We start from the raw sequence: 24,014 nt of genomic DNA, 5'->3' as shown, positions 1-24,014 counted from the left end.
TCTCTTTTAATGTTAAGCTCCCAGCTATGGCCTTCTTCAGCCACGACTCAGTGATGCTCACAACTTCACACTGACCAATCTCTAATTTCACCATGGTTAGCTGTCCTCTGCTATTAGATCCCTCCTTCTTCAGCCCTTTACCTGTTCCATCTGTCAACTCCCAGCTTCTTCCACCCTCATCTGGTCTCACCTCCACCTTGCACTTGCCAGCTTGTAGTCCTTTCCTCCCCCCCACCGCCCCCCCATGTTCTGCACTCTTCCTTTCCAGTCCTGATAGGATTTCAGCCTGAAAAATCAACTGTTTATTCCCCTGCATAGTTGCTGCTGACTTGTTGACTTCCTCCAGCTCAAAATGGAACCAATACTATTTTTTTAAAAATAGCTTTCACTGATCAATAGGTTGACCTACCTATTGATATCGGATCTGATTGTCCGATATCCAAGTTAAGCTAAACAAGTATTTCTCAACCATTAACTACACGGTGATAACTGTTCTTTAACTTCAATGTTGAAACCCAGCCAGATATTCAGCAACTTCTCAAGTTTACCTCAAGGAGCTCCTGCAGATTTCTGAATTTGTTCTTTTAGAATAAGGATGCTCTGTCTCTGTTCTGGGGGTAGCATGGCAATCTGCTCTGGAGTTAACTGGAGAACCTGCATGATCAATGCAGCCTAGACCAAACAGAAGAAGAAACAGTGTCAAAAGGAAACAAAATTATTTCTACTTTATAGTTCCCTTAATTATGTAGAAAGTAATGAATGAACAAAAATATTTGGCCCTTCAAGCCATTTCTTTTGGAGAAAATATAAAGAAAAATACACAGCAGTTTACCCACATTTTCAGCTAACAGTTTAAACAAATTTTGAAATTCAGAAAAGTGGTTTAAGATGTTTTGAAATACTTTACAATGAAAAATAAATATGAAATTTTACCTTCTATGTGCAATCTATTAAACTAACTAAAGCTCCATGTGGTGCAAAATTAAACACACACAGGTTTTGTGGTCCATCAGAAATCTATAGTATAGATGTTATTCAGGGAGCACACTGGGCTAATCTGATCTTCTGATCATGAATCCAAATATAGTTCCACATTGCCTCTAGGTCAAGATGTAACATTCTGTTCAATGTGAATCTCTTAGCTTAAAATGGGTATAAGACTGGAGAGTACCGATATGTGGCTTCATAACGTTAGGGTACTGTGCTGGAAGGTGCACATCTGTCACAGTATAACACTGCACTACAGCAATGGAGAGCACAGATCGCTATAAAATTGCTACAGTTCTAGTAGTGAGTTATCTGTTATGATACAACTGCATTGCAGTGCTGGTTGGCACAGGTCAGACATATTACAATGCTACAGAACAATACTGGCGAACATAGATCACCATAACCCTAGTGGACTGACTGGCAAATATATTTGGGCTATGCCAGATATTGCTGTGATAGAGCCACAGTGAAGTGACCTGGGGTAAGCAGAGTAGGCAGTGAGCAGTCCACCATGGATGCAATGAGGGAAGAGCCAAGGCATGCTTCTTTAAACATGACTCAAAATATAAGCTCCTTGGTCTTAAAATAAAAGTGATTCTTAAAAGTTCGAAGTAAATTTATTGTCATAATTCACTTGCCTAATTCATGCCTAATTTGCCAAAAGTATCAAAGTATATATCGCCATATACAACCCTTAGTTTATCTTGCAGGCATACTCAACAAAATCCAAATAATAATAAAACAGAAGCAATGAAAGCCCGTACCAACTTGGGCATTCAACTTGTGTGTAAAAAATAATAAACTGTGCAAACACAAAGAGAGAGAAATAATAATAATAAATAAATAAATAAATAAGCAATAAATATTAAGGACATGAGATGAAGCTCTTGAAAGTAAGTCCGTATATTGTGGGAACATTTCACTGACAGGGCAAGTGAAGTTGAGTGAAGTTATCCCCTTTGGTTCAAGAGCCTGATGGCTGAGGGGTAATAACTTTTCCTGAACCCGGTGTTGAATCCTGAGGTCCTCTGCAATGATCACTGAGGAATTTAAAGTTGTTGACCCTCTCCATCTCTGATCCTCCAGTGAGGACTGGCCCATGGACCTCTAGTTTCCTCCTCCTGAAGTCAATAATCAGCTCCTTGGTCTTTGACATGTGAGTAAGGAGTTGTTGTTATGGCACCACTCTACGAGATTTCCTGTATGCTGCTTTGTCACCACCTTTGAATTGGCCAGCGACAGTACAGCCATCAGCAAACTTCAAGTGCAAAGCAAGTAGAGCAGGGGGCTGAGTACACAGCCCGACGGAGATTGTGGAGAAGATGTTGGTGCCAATCCAAACCAACTTGGGTCTGCAAATGAGGAAATCGAGGATCCAATTGCAGAATTAGGTATCGAGACCAAAGTCAAAGGTTTTTTGGGTTTTAAATCAGGCTCCGATGCAAAGTAAGTTGTGAATCACTAACTGCCCTAGGTGAACTTTTCAATGCTGGAAGCTAACAGGAGTATTAATCATAATTCACCTGCCTGTTTCATTCCTAATTTGTGAAAAGCATCAAAATGGTTACACTATTTTTCTATTCAATATCTTTATTTGGGGCCATGTCTCATGCAACTGTTTAATCAGCTGTTAGGCAATGAGGAATAGTCCAATGTATTTTATCTTCAGTATCCTCCCTACACAGAAAACTGCCTGTCCCAATTCCTGTCACTCAAGTTTATGTGTTGACCACAGATCAGAAAAGTTGAACCAAAACAAAATGCAGCACATCCTGGACAAAATTGGCAAAGAGATTTGATTTATGTAACAATGATCATTAATTTGAAACAAAAAACTTTTTAATGAAAATTAAGTCAATGTAATTTGTGCTTGGTTCCTAAGATTGTCAAAGCCGGGGTGGTAGTGGGGATAAGCTCCCACTACCTATAAAGTGCTCCAAATGTAAAGTGCAACTCATGCCCTTCACATATGGCTTAGCTACTAGGCCTGGTGGAACTGTTTCTACTGACAATAGAAGGGGCAAGGGTGGACTACTGGCACCTCAAAACCAGTTGCTTCGGGTAGGTGGGGCTCATCAGCTTTGGACGGCAGCCCGTCCAGAAGGAAAACTCTGATTTTAAACCTCCGCTGCCTTGTGGCCACACCCATCCATGGGAAAGACTTCAGGAGTAAACCAGAGCCGGGGTCCCTAAGGCAGTTTGATGTTGTTTACAACTTCACTCTGGCAACCTCTGCGACAACACTGGTGCTAAGCTGTATCGGCGCTTGCCCTTCCCTTGGATTACATCAGTGTTGTGGAGAGAGGGAGCCCACTGCATAGGCAACCGCCATTCTTCAAATCTTCCTGCCCAGGCTCGTGCCTTGGAAAGGACAGTCCACCAGAGGTGCAAACCCGTGATCCCCTGGGATCGACAGCTGCCTACCAAATTTGTGCCTGCCCTTAGTTTCACTAACCTTTTCATGGTCTTGAGGTGTCACTTGAGTCTGGGCAGGACTGAATCCTCCAGGCTGACCCCCAGCCACGGGGTGAGCAGGACCCTGATAGGCATAAACGCAATACACACAGGTTATGTGTCTAAACATATGTTTAAGGTATTTTCAGAAATTCCTTAGCACAATGTCGACCAGAAACAAGCAAGAACCTTGTGTTACCTAATCAGTCATTATCTACACCAAGAAAACAGGTTCTGAGCATTATAAATAACCAGATTACGTATTAAACTTAGAATTAAAATTCCTCCATTACAGTATCTATGGAGATCAAAGCACCAAATCATAGCAGGTAAATTTGAATACTCTGCAGTTATGAACACAGCCCAGACCCACCAGGCAAACCAGCCTCCCTTCTATTAACCCTGACTATACTTCTTGCTGCCTCATGAAAATGTAATCAAGGAATCTCCTACTCCATTCATTCTCTCCTCTAGTCACTCCCAATGGGAGAAAGATAGAAAATACAAAAGTTTAAAAGCATGTACCACTAGATTCAAGGACTCTCATGATGTGGGATAGAAGTCCTCTCATGTTCTAAAGGTGAATTTTTAAACTTAAGATCTACCTTATCATGACTCAGATGAGAAAATCTACAGATGCTAGAAATCCAAGCAACACACACAAAATGCTGGAAGAACACAACAGGCCAAGCAGCATCTATGGAGAAGTGTAAACAGTCTCAGCCTGAAACGTCAACTGTATATTCTTTTCCATAGCTGCTGCCTGGCCTGCTGTATTCTTCCAGCACTTTCGTGTGTGTTGCATGATCCTTGTACTTTGTTTACTGGCACTGTGCTTTCTCCTTAACTGTAATGCTATATTTTCCAAACTCTTTGATTTTTACTGCCTCATTGCACTTGTGTATGGCATCATCTGCTTGAATGGCACACAAAGATTTTCACTATATCTTGGTATATGTGTAAATGAACCAACACTATATGATACCATCCATTGCTACAATTAATTGAAAAATATCGTTCCTTGCGGAGGATTATGTGTTGACAGATTCAATGCCACAACTTGGAGTCAACTGTTCATACAAAGGGAACAAAAACAACTTTTTACCTGAATTTGCGCAATTCCTAACAAAAAAAAAGGAAGCCTTTAAGAGTAGGGGCAAAAGAAAATCTAAAGGCAGTATCTTAAACTGTGTATATAGAAGTTTGTCTCTTAGAAGTGACAAGGTCATTGCTTGAGATCAAAGATATAACAGATTAGGACAAATAAAACAGAATAATTTCTTTTAAAACTGTTTTCACTGATTGTGATTTGATTGTCAAATATTTAAACTAACCTCTTTGAGTTCCTTTTTATAATATAGAGATCACAGTCACACAAACTGTTACATGAATAGACTAGAGTGAATTTACCGTTTTTCAATAGTTTCTGGCCTCATCAAACCAACCATGTGACAATGCTTGTACATTCATGGGATGTGTACATTATTGCAATATTGGATTATCCATTCTAAATTACGATGAGATCAGGAGGCAGTAAAAATCACTTTTAGACCTGCTATTTCATGAGGCAGATATGGCAGGGACGTCATATTACCCGTTTTAAAATATGAGCGAGTGTTACAATAATCTGATAGCTTTACAATTACTACCGCTGCCACCAGTCTTTTTTTTTCATCTCAGAATTACTTAATTTACTTGAATTTGAAGCTCCAGCTGCTGTGGCATGTTTTAGACGCACACCTCATAATCAGGTGCTGTTGAAATTTTCAAAATCAGGTTTCAAGTAGAGACTAAAGAAATTATTATAGTACCATGAACAAAAGAAATAGAGGTGATATTAAGAGCACCCATAAATTTGTGGAGTTAATCTGGAATGATAGTGCTGAAGATGGTTGAGTAGCTCATCACTAAGTATACTGTGTGATACCGTAATTCTCATCAATAAAAGAATAGCCCCAAGATTCTAATTCAGACATGCACAGGCATTCCACATCCTGATGAGAAGCAACAGAACCCAGGACCTTTTCCTATTTTTGCCTATCTGTTATCTACATAAAGAGGGGATTGAAGGAGTATAAATAACTACCTCAGCAGTAAGGGAGGTTTAAAAAAATGAAGTCGGACAAAAGTATTAATGATTCCAAGTAAACATTCTATCAAGGCAGAATTAATTTTAATAGTATTTTCTGACATAATTCAGCATAATTTGATTTTTTTTTACCTGTCGAGGTGGAACAGGTTGCTGTGATCCCTGAGGCCCACTCTGACCTATCTGATGTGTACCTGGGCCTTGAACCTGTATTCCTGCTGCCATTGGTCCTCTGGGATTTGAGACTGGGCCTTGGTTTGGCCCTGGACCCGGACCTGGACCAGGACCTGGGCCTGGGCCAGGGCCTCTGATGTCAATACCTCTTGAATCAATTCCTCTGGGATCTCTCGCACCTAAATACAAATTTAAATTAAATACAGATGTTTAGTTTTACTTTCAATAGGTTGAGAGTACTAATATCTATGGCTATCATTGCTTCATTATAAACCCTTATATATTTAAATAGTTTTGTTTCCATAATCTAAGTAACTTTCCACATTAAATATGCTCATTATTTTCCATACATTGTAATTAAGCACAAAAATGGAACTGAAACTCAAAGGTCACTGATATGAATCACTATCTTTTTTCTTTACAGATAATGCCTAACCTCTGACATTGCATACATTTTCAAATGAAGTGGAAACTGTACTGACCTTTTTCTATTTTTTTCTCTTATTGCTACAGTCAAAGCAGCATTTAACAGAGGAAACATTCAAATCTGTACACAATTTGCCTTCAAGTGCTGTTTCCCATAAAAGCAATCAGCAAACCTAGTTTGCATTCTTCTAAATAAAGTTATTATTTTTCCCGTCCATCAGAATCAAATCAAATAACCTGCTCTGACCATATGACACCTTTTCAACATTGCAATGGAATATCAACCCAAGTCCTACTGCAAGAATAACACATTTAAATTTAAAGGCATCCGACAGTCTTGCGAGACCATGGATCTGCGCCTGGAAAGTCTTCACTCTCCAGGGTGCAGGCCTGGGCAAGGTTGTATGGAAGACTGGCAGTTGCCCATGCTGTAAGTCTCCCCTCTCCACGACACCGATGATGTCCAAGGGAAGGGCATTAGGACCCATACAGCTTGGCACCAGTGTCGTCGCAGAGCACTGTGTGATTAAGTGCCTTGATCAAGGACACAACATGCTGCCTCGGCTGGGGCTCGAACTCGAACTCACAACCTTCAGATCGCTAGTCGAACGCCTTAACCAACTGGCCATGTGCCCACATATTATCAACAGCGTTAAGTGGACACCTGCAGCTATCCTGTTATCAAGATAGAGAACCTGCACTGAACAACCTCAGTGTTCCAGAGGTTTAGAGGACAACAAATTGATAGTTTTAAAAGACAGATTGATTTCAGATTATGGATTGAAGGACCTCACTTTTCTTTTAAAAAAAAAGCATGTTGTTATTTCAAATATTCAACTCTAAATTCAAGAGCTAGGAATTGCAGAATAGTAGATATTCCTCAGCGTATGCATCTCCACATTTGTCTTTCCTGTACTCACAAACTCACTAGCTGCTCTTTGGAGTTTTGAAAAAAAATGCTGACATTGAATTCTTGGAATACAAAGACAGTGTGAACTTGCTTTTATTCTCTACCACTTAAGATGAGGAAATTGTCGGCTGAAATTGTTTTTGCCCTAGGGCTAATTTTTCACAGGTCCATTTATTTCAAAGCAGAGGAATGCTTGCAAGGAATAAATAATTAATTTGCTTTCTTTACTCCAAAATAACTGATTTTAGTTCAATATTTAATTATTTAATTCTGTTGTTTAGCTTCTATATATTTTATAGCCTTAATTGTTTAAAGGTACAATTTTTGAATACTTGAAACTACCAAAAGCAATCAAAGACATTGATAGTTCCAATAGAAAATCCCGAGGATGTAGCTTAGGGCAATCAGCTTTTCTTAGCTGTGTTACTAATAGGAATTTCCTGGCCCATACGCATGCTAGCATTATTTTCTGCAAGGGCTTGTCCTTCAGGTATGAGTTAGCAGCAAGTTAACATTGTCAGCTTGCAGTTGCCTCAAAGTTTGGTGGTGACTTTTCCTCACCAAGCACCATAGGTTTTCCATACCTCTGCATGACTTGATTGGTATTGAATTTTAGAATCACTTAATTATGTAGAATCATAGGATGAACATCCATGCTACTGAAAAGTGGTTTGGAAAATTGATTTTTTTTCATCCCTATCAACATCAGAACTGCAAATCCAGTTACCAAATCTGTTGGCTTGCATGCACCCTGTTTCAAATTCTTGTTCAAAATTTCTAGCAAGGTAGACACCTTCAGAAAAATCTCAAATGAGAACTCAATCACGGAGATGATACTAATGAGTGAAAGAGCAGATATAATGCAAATTAGCATCTATCCATGGAACAGGGCTCAATCTGCTTCTAAGGAAACAAACACTGGCCAATACATCAGCCTCTATCCCTCTGAGACAAACTAAAACTCCACAATCAGCTCACTGACGTTACATCAAGATCACTTGTTTAACAACCTGATACAGTCAGTGATTACAAAGAATGAAGTGATCTCATTTAACAAGTCTACAATGTAACAGCTTTCTTGATATCCAGTAACACTACCACAATAAACTGTGACTACGCATCCACTGCTAAAGAGACACAATTTAAAATCTGGAATTCAGCAAGCCATATATTGCTATTCATTAGATTTCAGTTTGTTCTGTAGCATCTTAATAAAGATGTCGATTCTATAAAACAGGTAATAATTCTTTAATCAGTGTAGTTGTTTCCTTATACACCTTGACAATATAGAACAGCATAGTACTAACCCTTTGGCCCACAATGTTGTGCCGACTTTAAACTACCCCACGATCAATCTAGCCCTTTCTTCACACACGGTCCTCTATTTTTTCTTTTATTCACGTGTCTAAAAGTCTCAAAGTATCTGCCTCTACCATGCTGAGCAGCATGTTCCTCATTCCCCCACCCCCAATTCTTTCCTCCCAACACCTTAGTTATGCCCTTTTGTTTTCTGCCGTCGACTTGATCTATGCCTCTTATCATCTTGTACACCTCTGTCGAGTCATCCCTCACCCTCCTTAGCTCACTGAACCTATCATCATGAAACATGCACTTTAATGCCTGCACATCCTGGTAAATCTCCTCTGCACCCTTCTCGAGTTTCCACATCCTTACTATGTTGAAGGAACCGGAACTGTACAAAACACTCCATGTGTAACTAGTTTTATAAAGTTGCAAGTTTACCTCGTGGCTCTTAAATTGAATCCCCCAGCTAATGAAGGCCAAACACACCATACACCTTCTTAACCACCCTATGAATCTGTGCTGCAACTTTAAGGGATCTATGGATGTGAACCTCAAGATTCAACTGTTCCTCCACACAGTTACAAATTCCGCCATTAACCCTGTATTCTGCCTTCACGTTGAGCCTTGCAAATTAAACTCGATCTGTCACTTCTCAGCCCAGCTCTGCATCCTGGTTTTTTTTTGCGAAATGGAGAAACACAGCAGTCTTCCTCTTCAGTATATCAATAGACATTAAAGGACTACTGTACCAATACAACATTCCCTCTCAATTTTTTTTTTTACAGTTGCATGGACCTATCATTGCTCTCAGCAGGAAAGTTTTACACAACCTGAAAACTGAGCAGCACTTTAATAAGATATTGTATAAAAAGAAAATTCCAGCTGCACAGCACCCCACAGCTTAGAGGGAACAGTGACCAATAACCTGGGAACCATTGTAGAATCCAGCCAACAACCATCTCTTTTTTGTACTAGATAAAAATTTGTAGGTGAAAAATTTTTAATATGGTAATATGTTAGCTGCATACATAATTGATTCTTTATTAGCTTTTCAAGTCTATAGCCTCCAAACATTTGGGCTAGATACATAATTACATTTTATTGGCAAAAATACAAAAAAAGGACTGTTGAGATAGAATATTACATTGTCAATTCACACTTTCATTGTTCTGGTATATATTTAATTCATGAAGTGGTTTAAATGCAACCAAATGTAACAACATTTAAATCAGTTTATTGTACAATTAAAAGTATCAATAATAGAACAAGCCCATTCATACCTTCGTATCCATTGAAAGGCAATTCTGTATACCATTCAGCCTGCACCTGGAAGTTTCCGTTTCCCTTTTTAAATGTCTAAAGTTACTCTCAGAGTACAGGTTGTTTGTAAAATCCTGAAAAGGACAATGAACCCAAGCCCGATCCTTAAGATATCACACTAGAAAATCAGCATTTATTCCAAAACTATTTATTTGCACTATCCTGTGCTCCTTGCCAGCCAATACACGTAGCAACCTTCTTTAATTCCACCGAAGCTTCCATTTCCTGATAAGCCTCCTGTATGGCAAATTTTCAAGGTAACAATTAAAGATCAGAGTAGTGTGGTTGACGTATATATGGATTCAGAAAAAAAAATACACCGTATACATCAATTACACTATCTTGATCAATTTAAACTGTTAGCTTATGGATTTTTTTGTTAGACACAAGTATTTTGTTACCCTAGTTCTTGCTTATTCTAGATTTAAGTACAGTTTCTGATTATGCTTTTCAATTAGCATTCCCCACAGGTGGCACAGAGTTGAATACATAATTAATACAATAAATGTTAAAATAACAATACTTCCCTTTCAATCTACCTTAACTTTACAGTTCATAACTTTCCTCTCATTTTTAATATTTTACTCATATCATCTGCCCTTACAAGAAATCTTTTGGATTCTCAACCCTACCTTTCTCTTGTTAACTTCTTGTGCACTTCCTCTAAAATGATTAATAAATTTAATGCTGCTGACTTCTTATAATCATTCTGCCTTCCATAACAATTTACAATTAATTCCCGCAGTTTCTATGATCTTCAATTATTAAATCTTGCACCACACAGACTTGCTCCCAATTGATATTAAGACTACTGAAGGCAGAAAGGGTTAAAGCCAAATGAATAAAACAGCAATTAAAGAGCAACACACACAAAATGCTGGAGAAACTTCATCAAGCCCTGTCTCTTTTCCATATATGCTTCGTGGCCTGTTAAGTTCCTCCAGCCTTTTGTATGTGCTGCTTTGGATTTCCAGCACGTTAGCAATTAAAGAGAATGACTGAAATTCAAATCTCATTTGTAAAATCTATCATGCTTGGGTTTCAAGCAGGTTTAGTTATATACAGCGGTGCAATAAAGGTTGTGAACCCTGCAGAACTTTCTTTATTTCTGCATAAATATGATCAGATCTTTGCACAAGTCCTAAAATTCAAGACCCTAATTAAATAAATAACAAAAAACATTATACTTTTTCATTTATATATCTGGAAAAGTGATCCAATATTACATGTATTTATTTGCTGGAAAAAGTACGTGAACCTTTGCTTTCAGTAACCGGTGTAACCCCCTTGTACAGCAATAACTTCAACCAATTGTTTTAGTAGCTGATCAGTCCTGCACAGTGGCTTGGAGGAATTTTAGGCCATTCTTCCTTACAAAACTGCTTCAACTCTGGGATGTTGGTGGGCTTCCTTGCATGAACTTCTTGCTTCTGGTCCTTCTACAACATTTCTATAGGATTAAAGTCAGGACCTTCACTTGGTCATTCCAAAACACAAATTTTCTTCTTTTTAAACCATTCTGTTGCTGGATTTACTCTTGCCTTTAGGATCATTGTCTTGTTACATCACTCAACTTCTATTAAGCTTCAGGTGATGGACTGCTACCCCAACATTCTCCTGTAAGGTGTATTGATATAATTTTGAATTCATTGTTCCCTCAATGATTGCAAGCTGTCTAGGTCCTGGGGCAGCAAAGCAACCCAAACCATGATGCTCCTTCCACCATGCTTCACAGTTGGGTCGAGGTTCTGGTGTTGGTGTGTAGTGCCCTTTTTCCTCCAAACGTAGCAATATGCATTTCTGCCAAGAAGTTCAACTTTTGTCTCACCTGTCCACAGAACATTGTCCCAGAAGTATTGTAGAACATCCCAGGTTCTATTTTTTTTTTTGGAGAGTAGTTGTTTCCTCTGTGGTGGTCTTCCATAAACACCATTCTTGTCAGTGTTTTTTCTTATAGTGAAAATGTGAAGAGACTTCAGCAAGTTTTAGAGATTTCTTCAGATCTTTTGCTGTTACCCTTGGGTTTTTTTTTCACCTCCTTCAGCATTGCATGTTGTGCTCTTGGTATGACCTTTGCAGGATGCCCACTCCTAGAGACAGTAGCAACAGTACGGAGTTTCCTCTATTTGTAGACAATTTCTCTTACTGTGGACTGAAGAACACTCAGGTCTTTAGAAACACTTTTGTAGCCTTTCCAGCTTCATGCATCTCTACAATTCTACTTGCAAGGATCTCTGAAAGTTGTTTTGATCAAGACATGGTGCACATAAGTAATTCTTTCTTGAGAAGAGCAGGCTCTGTCAGTAACCTGACTTTGTGTCTTTTTTATAGCGCAGGGCACCTCTACAACCCACACCTCCAATCTCATCTCATTGATTGGAATACCTAACTCCAAATAGCTTTTGTAGAAGGCATTACCACAGAGGTTCACATATTTTTTCCAACAAGTACATGTAATATTGGATTATTTTTCTCAATAAATAAATGAACAAGTATAATGTTTTTGTGTTACTTATTTAATTGGGTTCTCTTTATCTAGTTTTAGGATTTGCGTAAAGATCTGATCACGTTTTAGGTCATATTTATGCAGAAATAGAGAAAATTCTACAGAGTTCACAAACTTTCTAGCACTACTGTATTTATAACCTGTTCCCACTTTTTGAAATGTCTTTTTATACCAGGTTTGGAAGGACACAGCCTTTCTATTTGCCACTAAAGTATGTGAAGTAAAATATTAACATTTGTCTAAATTAACATAGCAGGTGATTTGCTATTAGAAGAATCTCATCTGCAAATTCCAACAATTAGGACAAATTCAATTTTACACCATTCAAAAATAAAACAATAAGCAAATGATACAAGTAACCTTCTGAGGAAAACATACTGCATATGTTTTTGTACAGATTTGTTGGTTTTATTGATCAGAAAAAGAAACCCCAAGTTCCTATTTTTGAATAGCAATACTATCAGTAATAAGTGCACAATAATATGATAGTAACCCTAGTAATTCAGAACATCCAGTAAAATTATTAAATTAATACTCTTAAGTATAAAAACTGAAACTTGCTCAAAAATAATAAATCACAACTTATTCCTAACAAGAAAAACTGCAAAATATAATTTCAAATTATAGATTTTTGGTTGGCTCAAAGAATCAGTTTCTTTCTGAAAAGATCAGTGGCAAACCACAGGGAAATTAATCTGCCCCAATCTGGATACTCTTCTCACAGCCTGACTAACAATATAGCAAGAAAAATAATATATTTTCTGTCAAATAACATATTTAAAATAATTTGTACCTACTTCTTTTAGTGATGCATTGCTAAATGAAGCTACATCAACACCTCACCGTCTCTGTATTTTTCTCTTACTTGGGAATGACCTTTACAGTAGCATTGTGAAAGGTGTTTCATACAGAAACTGTGAGCCAACCTACAGAATTAACAGGGAAGCTGGACTAGAATTTCCTCACCCATGGGTGCATTTAGTTGATGTACATTCGGATAGGACCCTCCACAAGGGTCTTGCTGAGAAATATGAGCCTGGTAACGTGGATCATGCTGAGGTCCATGTCGAGGATCATGAGGTGGAAAGGTGCAGGGTTCAAATGAACCTAGGAGGCAAATAACTACTAGTGATAGCTGGGAGAAAGAAGAAGGGGGCAGGGGAGAAAACAGGGAGGTGCAAAAGCAAGCACTGAGGTACTAAGGAGATTTATTTTAAATCTGTATTTCTTATCAACATTATCCCATGAACCTTGGCAATGATTTCACATTCTTTCCGAGCTAAAACTGTAATCAAACATAGATTTGATGCTATAAAGCTGCAATAATTTTTAAAACTATAGTGGCTTTTAAAATAACTTTCTATCAGCCAATAAATATTGTTCAACATGTAAATTACAGTGAAATCACACACTGCTCACCAGATACAAAAATTGAAAGGGAGTGCATGGTTCTAACAGTAAGACAGGTTATTATTTTTGGCAACCACTTTTAGGCTGTTTTGAAATTTTTGTCACTGATTTCCAACATTATTGTTTTCCTTCTTAGTTCCTTGGCAAAGAGTTATAAAATTATATTTCTAATACAGCAGGACAGAAAATTGCAAAAATCCAATTTTAGGAAGCTACCTGGAAAATTCTCTATTTGAAACAGTAGCTTTATATCTAAAGAAACTACTGGTGCCACGGCAGTGTAACAGTTAGCATGATGCGATTACAGCTTGGGATGCCTGAGTTCAGAGTTCAATCCCGGCATTCTCTGTAAGGAGTCTGTATGTACTCCCCGTGCAATACGGGGGTTTTCTCTGGGTAGTCCAGTTTCCTCCCACAGCCAAAATAGTTGTAGTAGGTTAATTGGTCATTGTAAATTGTCACATGATTAGGTCAGGGTTAAATCAGGGTTGCCGGACTCAAAGGGTCAGAAGGACCAATCTATTCGCACTACACACACATGTGAGTATGTATTTAGAGAGAGAGAAAGAAACGATGGGGGTCAGTTACATAGTTGACACAGAAATACAGATTAGAACCACATGCATATAAGACACTTACTCCTGTTACTCAAAATGACTAAGGCAGGGAACAGGTCAGGCAGTACTGGTGTAGCACTTGTAGCTGCAAGATTGAGCTGGACTCCAGCAATAACTCGAGCTGAACTCCAAACAGCAATACTTAATTCCCTCACAACATACACCACATGACCAAGTCACACAGATTCATACATCCTTTAACTTAGATAATGATTTTGCACTTCACACAGGTCAAGAGACTGACTTGTCCATTAAGAGATATACTTCAGACTGACAACCATGTTCTTTGGGTTTGCCCCTCCTTAGACTGGGTACATGGATCTGAGCAGATATAGACTTGCTCTCAAAAAACTATAGGCAGTATGAGGAGTTCTCAAGGGACATGTCAAGGGACATGAAATGAGAAGGGAAAGCTTCTCATCTGTGGCCTAGCCAATGTTTTATGAGATAATAACATAACCTTCATGCTCCCACAACCAGTGGCTACTTTATTAGGTACAGGAGGTATGCTTGTGATCTTCCATTGCTGTAGCTCCTCCACTTCAAGATTCAACGTGTTGTACATTCTGAGATGCTCTTCTGCACAGGCTATTTGAGTTACTGTCACCTTCCTGTCAGCTTGAACCAGTCTATCCATTCTCCTCTGATCGCTCTCATTAGCTAGGTGTTTTCACACACAGAAGTGCCATTTACTGTTTTTTTTTTGTTTTCACATTATCTGCGGAAACTCTAGAGCCTGTTGTGCATGAAAATCCTAGATCAGGAGCTTGAGATACTCAAATCACCCTGTATGGCACCAACAATTATTTCACAATCAAAGTCTCTTAGATCACATTTCTTCCCCATTCTGAACAACAACTGAACCACTTGACTACATCTGCATGCTTTTATGCATTGAGTTGCTGCCACATGATAGGCTGAATTAAATGTTTCTATTAATTAAACATGCAAGATGGTGCTGGTGAACCACAGTGACGTTCTGAGGGCTAACATGCTGAGAATAATTCAGAAGAGATATTTAAATATTGTGCTCATTTAAAAATACTTTTAAATAAGTACAATACTTTAAAATATATCTCTTCTGAATTACTTTCACTGCAATCTGCAGCTTGTAATTTCCCTCTAAGCAATGCACTTTTAAGTAAACAATGATCTACAGATTTCATGTCTGAAGGACTTGGTGGACCAAGCAAATACAGCACCTTTAAACAGATGAAACTTCATCACCATGGCCGGAAGTGAAGCAAGAGGGTGTGACTCCAAGCCAGGTTGAAATGCAGAGGGATAGGCCCCCCCTTTACCCAGCATCTTATTAGCAAATACAAAGTTAATGGAGAACAAAATTGAGGACCTGAGGGCAAGGTTGCTGTATCAAAGGGAAATGAGAGATTGTTGTGTTCTATGCCTAAGCAAGACATGGCTTTCTCCCTGCACGCCAGATACAGTGATCAGACCAGAAGATATCTCAGTTCACAGAATGGATCAAACTGTTGATTTTGAAAAAAGGTGGAGGTGTGTGCTTCATGATAAATCCTCGGTGGTGCTCTGATGTGGCGGTCACGGTTTTGTCAAACTCATGCTCTCCCAACCTTGAACACCCAACAGTCAAATGCCATGCATTCTATTTGCCAAGGGAGTTCTCCTCCACAATCCCGACTGCAATTTACATACCACCAGCAGCAAGCCCTTGAGATACTATATGATGCTGTCTCCAAACAAGAAACAGTTCATCCCGCAGCACTTCAGAGGGACTTCAACCAGTCTTGTTCGAAGAAAACCCTGCCCAATTAACTATCAGCATATAACATGTAACACCAAAGGTCCAAACACACTAGACCACTGTTATACTAAGATAAAAAATGCTTACTGTTCCGTGACCAGATTGCATTTTGGTTATTTAGATCACTTGGCTCCTCCTACCTGCTTTTAGACAGAGGCTAAAGAGCAAAGATCCAGAGATTAGGACAACAAAGAGGTGGTCACAGGAGACAGAGAAGTGGCTGCAGGATCACTTCAAATTGGTGGACTGTGGATCTGAATGAATACATCATGGTTGTCATAGACTTTATTAAAACAGCTGTAGATCAGTGTGTCCCCAAAATAAAATCATTCAAAGTTTTCCCCAACCAGAAGCTCTGGATGAACCACGAGGTCTGCAACCTGCTGAGGGTCAGATAATAGGTATTCAAGTCTGGCGACCAAGAAAGTTACAAGAGGTCCAGGTACGATCTCTGGAAAGCCATCTCACAGGCAAAGCATCAATTCCGGACTAAACTTGAATCAACGAAGGGTGCTCAACAGCTGTTGCAGGGCTTAATGCTAACCTCTTAATGCTAACTTTAATCACCTCTTTTATAAAATTAAATCAAGCTACATAGGTGACAACAGGGCTTCACTTCCAGATGAGCTTAATGCCTTCTATGTTCGCTTTGACCCTCAAAATATTGAGGAACCGTTACAAGCTCCCACAGCCCCTGATGATCCTGCGATCTTAGTCTCAGAGGGCAATGTGAGAGCAGCCTTCAGGAGGCTGAACCCACGACAAGCATCTGGCCCTGAAAGGGTACCTGGCCAAGTACTAAAAGCCTGCGCTGAATAACTGGCTAGAGTAGTCACTGAGATTTTAACCTCTTGCTTTGGCATTCCGAAATACCCACCTGCTTCGAGCAGGCTTCAATTATACTGGTGCCTAAGAAGAATGTGGAAACCTGCCTCAATGACTATCATCCAATGAGGAAGTGTTTTGAGAGGCTGGTGATGAAACATATCAAATTCTACTTGAGAAGTGTCTTGGATCCACTCCATTTTGCTACCAGAGCAACAGGTGCACAGCAGATGCCATCTCACTGACTCTTCACTCAACCCTGGAACATCTAGGCAGCAAAGATGCACATGTCAGGGTGCTCTTTATTGACTACAGCTAAGTATTCAATACCATCATCCCGTCAAAACTAATTAATAAGCCTCAAGTCCTTGGCCTCAACATATTCTTCTGCAATTGGATCCTCAATTTCCTCACTTACAGACCCCAGTCAGTTTGGCAACAACATCTCCTCCACAGTCTCCATCCGAACAGTAGCTCCCTGCTCTATTCTCTTTACACTTATGGCTATATGGCTAAGCACAGCTCCAATGCCATATTCAAATTTGCTGGCGACACCACTGTCATAGGCAGAATCAAAGCTGGTGATGAGTCAGCATATAGGAGGGAGATTGAAAATCTGGTTGAGTGGTGCTATAACAACAATCTTGTCAGCAAGACCAAGAAGTTTATTATTGATATCAGGAGGAAGAGAAAACAAGAGGTCCATGAGCCAGTCATCATTGGAGGATCAGAGGGGAGAGGGTCAGCAATTCTAAATTCCTTGGTGGTTTTATTTCGGGGAACCAGTCGCCGGCCCAACACGCATGTGCAATTACGAAGAAAGCACGGCAGCACCTCTACTTCCTTAGAGGTTTGCGAAGATTCAGCATGACATCTAAAACTTCGACAAACTTCTATAGATGTGTAGTGGAGAGTACACTGACTGGCTACATCATGGCCTGGTATGGAAATACCAATACCCTTGAAAGGACAACCCTATATGGCCCAGTCCATCCCCACCACTGAGACATTTATACGAAATGTTGCCTCAGGAAAACAGCATCCATCATCAGGGACGCCCACCACTCACAGCATGCTTTCTTCTCACTGCTGCCATCAAGGAGGTACTGGAGCGTCAGAGCTCACACCACCAAGCTCAGGAATAGTTATTATCCCTCAACGGTTAGGCTCTTAAATCAAAGGGGCTATCTTCACAAAACTTCACTGAAGGTGAATCATTGAAATGTTCTCACAACCGATGAACTTACTTTCAAGGTCTCTTCACCTCATGTTGTCGATATTTATTGTTTATTTATTATTATTTATTTCTTTTGGCGTTTGTCTTTTGCACACTGGTTGAACACCCAAGTTGCTGCAGCCTTTTATTGAGTCAATTATGGTTATCATTCTATCATGGATTTATTGAGTACGCCCACAAGAAAATGAATCTCAGGGTTGTATGTGATGACATATATGTACTTTGATAATAAATTTACTTTGATCTTTAATGAGCAGGTGTATAGGTGTACCTAATAAAGTAGCTACTGAGTGTATGTTCAATGCCAGTTAAAGAGGTCAAATATCCTATAAACCATCTTCTACATCAGTCTATCAATCTATGCTGCTATCTTTAGGAATCCTTGTACACATACACTGACATCCCTCTACCCTTCAATAACTCTGAAGGATACTACCATTTAATATATATACCTTATTATTATAGTCTCCAAAGTGTATTACCTCACACTTATCAAGATTAAATTCCATCTACCATTGCTCTGCCCATTCTTACTGCTGAAATCAACCTACAATTATCCTCCTCACTTTTAACACCACCAATAATTTTCATTATTGCTATCCCAATGATCATACATCCTACTTCCACATCCAATCATTAATGTATATAACGAAGAATTAGGGTCCAAGCACTGACCTCATGGACTTCTGAATGTAGAGATAACCATCTGTTATCACCCTCTATCCCTATTACTAATTTGCCTGGGATCCCATGAGTTCAAACCTGTAGGAACAAACTCAGCCACCTGCAGACTACATGAACAGCACTGCCCTCATCAGTAAGTTTTGGTACTTCTTCAAAAAATTTAAATCAGACATACAGGATTTCTCCAACAAAAACACACAGAATGATCTTTGATTAGTCTCTGCCTTTCCAAGTGTAGCTTAATCCTATTTAATTCAATAACTTTTCTGCCACTGGTGTTACAGACTCAGACTGTAAATTATATCCCTGCAGCCCTTCTTCAATAAAAATGCCAACTTCTCAAAATATTTGTATAACATTTTTCTTTCAAAGTTGTTACCAAACCAATTATTTTCAGGAAGCACATTCCCTACCAGAAGTGCATTTTCCAAAGTCATTTTCACTTATTTTGCCTATTATCTTAAATCTAGGTCCTAAGTTTACTGACCCCAAGATCACTGGAAATAAAATGTCTCTCATTTACCCCATCAAAGCCCTTTATGACTCTGAAAACACAATCAAATACTTCCTTCATCTTCTGTTTTACAGCCGCATTTTCTCTGGTGACAATCCTAACTTAACTCTTTTATCCTCAATACAATTACTGATACCCTCTCTGCATTCTCTCTACACATCCTCAAAATGTGATGTCTAAAAATGGCCAGAATACTCTAAAGAGGATAAAAACAGCATTTACTGTAAGTTTCAACAAAAATAACACTTCATTGTACATGTACATTTCAAAGTTTCGATATTTCTATAGTATATTTAAAACTGTTCCTCTCTTATACTTCCAAATAAAATGAATTACTTCATATCTGTGCCAAATTTCATCTGGTATGCGTCTGCTCATTTTACTAATACATACATATTTCATTGTAAAAAATGGCTCCACAGGTTCACCATGCCTGCTACAAACTGCTTAAAGACAATGTTCAAGAAATGCTAATGTCATGCAATTTTGGAAAAACATTACAGAGATGGGTTAATTCATCAACATTGCAAATCATCACATGATTTGCAAAATTTGTTTCTAGTTTAAATTTTTATTTCACCAACGCTGTACAATTGAGAGAGCTTTTCTCTCAGATGCTAGAGTACACTCTAAACACTTGTTCACTGACCAACTTCTCCAGTTATTTCCAAGACGTGCAATGAAATACAACAACCTGCTTCAAGACTTAGATCATAGAGAGATTATTTTGTACGTACTTTTACAATTCTATATTCTTCCCTAAACCACCCCACCACAATGATTCTTTCTCAATGACCATCTTCCTTAACAGGTAAGAGAATCATTTGCAGAAGGTTTACTGCCTAATTTGCGTTGTGGTAACCAGGACACAAAGGCTGTTGTGTAATTTGTTGTGCTAAAGAAATATTATGGAGCATCATCAATAAATTTTCCTCCCCTTTCACCTCATCAACCTCCCTGTCCCGTTTCAATTATATTAAGGGTGTGCAAGCCATAGGCAACCTAGAACAAAACGCACCGCAAATACTGTATGTGGGGCATTGTTATTACAACTGAATGCTGTGGAGAAGATAAATTTAATTTAAAAGCCACTTCCTTTAAGGCTCAACATAACCAATATTTTCAAAAAGCAAAAAAAGTGTTAAAATGCTGCAATAATTACCAATAATCTAAATATAGATGTTGTTTGAAAAGTGATCACCAAATGAAGTAAATAATTTGTAATTACTGAAAACCTTCTCCACTTTCCGGTCAAGTTTGTCAATTGTATGCACACAAAACAGTCAAATATAGAAAAATAGTCAGATTGGAAGAGTTAATCAGAAAAAAAAATCAATAGATAACATTTAGTAATTCATCATTTTGTTAATTATCCCACATCCCTCTGGTTTTCTTTAACTTGCCTCTAGATTCATGAGGAGGTCCACGCTGATCCATCATTGGGCCCCTTGGATCTCCCATCATCCCTCTTGGATCTCCCATGGGCCCCCTTTGTTCAACAAGTGGTCCACGTGGCTCACCCATCGGGCCCCTTTGTTCACCAATAGGCCCCCTCTGTTCTCCCATCGGCCCCGGTCTCATGTCATGTTGCATGCCTCGTGGTTCATGGGCATTTCTAAGGTCAGGCGGTCCTCTGCCGTCATGGCCAGGCACGTGGTGTATAGGTGGTCCCTGATGTGGTGGTCCAATATACCCTCTGGAAAGTGAAAGTTAAAACTACATGAATATTTAGATAATTACCTGAAATTTTGAAAGTTAAATGCACCATAAAATAGCAATGAACCACTTAATAGGAAGAAAATTTGAACTATTCAAATCAATATCATTACAAATTACAAGTAATTCAAGCCAATGAACTGTGATTAATTTTAGTTTCTGTAAAAATCCAGAAAATTTGACAATCCATTTAGAATTTAAATTTATTATGATAAAAATGTGATTACCAAACTTTTCAAGAGGTCAATTTGTGTAGATTAAACAATAAATAAATGAGAAACCTTCGAGTTTCACCAATTCCAATTATTCTCAAATTATAGTGTCATATAACACTTTTTAATTAAGAATAACTAGTTGTGGCACAGCCCAGGGACATTTCACATCCATCAGATATTAATACCACCCATTTCCTGTCTAATGCATGTTATAAATTAGTGACTAAACAACTTGTTTTTGTTAAAGGCATTTTTCTTGTTTAAAAAAGGCTATTTGAGCTAAGAAACATTACTTTTCAACATGTAAAACAGCATCCATTAAAAATGCCAATACATGCGCAGGCACACCTGGAAAATTAATGGTTGTCAAAAGAAAACTGGAATAAGTTCTGAATCAACATAGAATGCACAAGGAAATATTTAACTGATTACAACTAAATATCTTACAAACCGGCACTTACCGAGTTTCCACCTCCCCAGTGACTGAAAGCAAAGTCCCTCCACGTGGGTCATTTGGTGCATCTCCTAGCAAACCTCTTGGAGCAGGAGCCCCAGTGACTGGGGGACCCCGCTGCATGTTGGCTCTGGGGTCCTGCATTGGGACTGAAAAGGAAAAGGAAAAGGAATTACTGCCTAAAAGTTTGTAAAAAAAAAATCTGCATCCAGATCTAATTTACAAAAGGCAGGCAGAAGAGAAGTGAATTTCAGAGCATAGATGATGCTTCCATGTTTCCTGCATGGTGAACCATCCATGTATAAAGTTTGCTTCAAGAACCTTAGATCATTCTAAAAGTAATCTTGAAAGATCAGAAGGAAGTTCAGGGATGATCCAAGCACATTTGATATCCAATTAATGTCACTGTGGCAGAGGCAAATTCTGAACAATAGGTACCAATGTATTTTTCTGTCATTTGACATATGCAACTGTGTAATGGTATGCCACAGATGACAACACAATTATTTAATAATCGGCCATCTGAGATCTGAATAATGTTTGCTCTACAAAGCTGTGTGTACTCTTACACACATTCTGTCAAACAATACATTTAACAATGTAAATTTAAACCAACTATTCAGCTCATAGCATACACTCCAAACCATACTAACAAAAAGCTACACAATGGGTTTATACTGATAAATAGTAGACATCTCACAGCTTTCTCTCACAATCACATAACTACCACTTGTTGACAAGCAGGATCCACCAAGTAAGGAATAGCAAGATTTGCTTCTTCAAGGAGATGGCAGCCTTCAAGTTAGAAAGCCACTAAATATCTTCAAGTAAAATGGCAATACATTAATCATAATGCTATTTTCACTATGAATTTTAGAAATGGAAAAATTTTACCGTGAATGTAACATGGCCTTAACTGTGATTAATACAAACTAAGAATCAAGATAGCTCAGAAACATTAAGAAAGCAGCACCAGCTTATATAAAATATTATGGGTTTTTGAGATATTTAAAGTGCCTATAAAAAGTACTCACTCCCACTCTCCTAGGAGTTTTCATGTTTTATTGTTCTACAACATTGAATCACAGTGGATTTAATTTTGGGTTTTATTAACAACGTACAATAGAAAAGACTCTTTTGTGTTGAAGTGAAACAGATCTCTACAAAGTGATCTAAATTAATTATAAATATAAAAAAAACAAAATAATTGATTGCATAAGTATTCACCCCCTTCAAGTCAGCATTTAGTAGATGCACCTCTGACAACAATTACCGCTTCAGTCTGTGCGGATAGATCTCCACCAGCTTTGCACATCTGGACACTGCAATTTCCCCCCTTTCTTCGTTAACTGCTCAAGCTCTGACAGACTGCATGGGGATCGTGAGTGAACAGCCCTTTTCAGGTCCAGCCACAAATTCTCAGTTGGACTGAGGCCTAGACTCTGACTTGGCCACTCCAGGATGTTAACCCTGTTGTTTTTAAGCCATTCCAGTGTGGCTTTGGCTTTATGCTTGGAGTTGTTGTCTTGCTGGAAAACACATCTTATCCCAGGTCGCAGTTCTCTTGCAGATTGCATCAGGTTTTCCTCTAAGATTTCCCTATATTTTGCTGCATTCATTTTGCCCTCTACCTTCACAAGCCTTCCAGGACCTGCTGCAATGAAGCACCCCTGCAGCATGATACAACCACCACCATGCTTCATGGTGGGAATGATGTTTTTGATGAAGTGCTGTGTTTAGCTTATGCCAAGCATAGCATTTAGTCTCATGGCCAAAAAGTTCAATTTTGGTTTCACCAGACCGTAGAACCTTCTTCCAGCTGACTTCAGAGTCTCCTACATGCCTTCTGGCAAACCGTAGCCAAGATTTCATGTGAGTTTTTTTTCCAACAGTGGCTTTCTTTATGCCACTCTCCCATAAAGCTGTAACTGGTGAAGCACCCAAGCAACAGATGTTGTATGCACAGTCTCTCCCATCTCAGCCAGTGAAGCTTGTAACTCCTCTAGAATTGTCATGAGTCTTTTGGCGGCCTCCCTCACTAGTCCCCTTCTTGCACAGTCTCTCAGTTTTTGAGGACGCCCAGCTCTAGACAGATTTACAGCAGTGCCATATTCATTCCATTTCTTGATGATTGACTTAATTGTACTCCAAAAGATATTCAGTGACTTGGAAATGTTCTTATACAGGTTTCCCCCACTATCTGAAGGCAGAGCGTTCCTATGAAACGGTTCGTAAGCCGGAATGTCGTAAAGTGAATAAGCAATTATTAATATGGGAAAAATTTTTGAGCATTCCCAGACCCAAAAAATAACCTACAAAATCATGCCAAATAACACAGAAAACCTAAAATAACAGTAACATATAGTAAAAGCAGGAATGATATGATAA

The 24,014-nt window shown here is 38.7% G+C and overlaps 1 protein-coding gene across 2 annotated transcripts in view; it reads right to left on the bottom strand.

Moving 5' to 3' along the window:
• cstf2 (cleavage stimulation factor, 3' pre-RNA, subunit 2) overlaps window positions 1-24,014 on the bottom strand; it is a 77,607-nt gene that overhangs the window by 14,184 nt on the left and 39,409 nt on the right. For both annotated transcript variants that reach the window (XM_072270571.1, XM_072270572.1), the window contains 5 exons: window positions 21,634-21,775; window positions 20,645-20,937; window positions 5,666-5,886; window positions 3,446-3,529; window positions 549-672 (listed from right to left, as the gene is read on the bottom strand). In XM_072270571.1, the coding sequence (XP_072126672.1) occupies window positions 550-672; window positions 3,446-3,529; window positions 5,666-5,886; window positions 20,645-20,937; window positions 21,634-21,775 (863 nt within the window). In that variant the 3' untranslated portion in view covers window position 549. The remainder of the gene's footprint in view (window positions 1-548; window positions 673-3,445; window positions 3,530-5,665; window positions 5,887-20,644; window positions 20,938-21,633; window positions 21,776-24,014) is intronic.

The sequence above is a fragment of the Mobula birostris genome, chromosome 10 (genome assembly GCF_030028105.1).
Source record: "Mobula birostris isolate sMobBir1 chromosome 10, sMobBir1.hap1, whole genome shotgun sequence".
Lineage (NCBI taxonomy): Eukaryota > Metazoa > Chordata > Chondrichthyes > Myliobatiformes > Myliobatidae > Mobula > Mobula birostris.
Note: the sequence above shows the minus strand (reverse complement) of the source record. Positions and strands in the feature narration are given on the sequence as shown.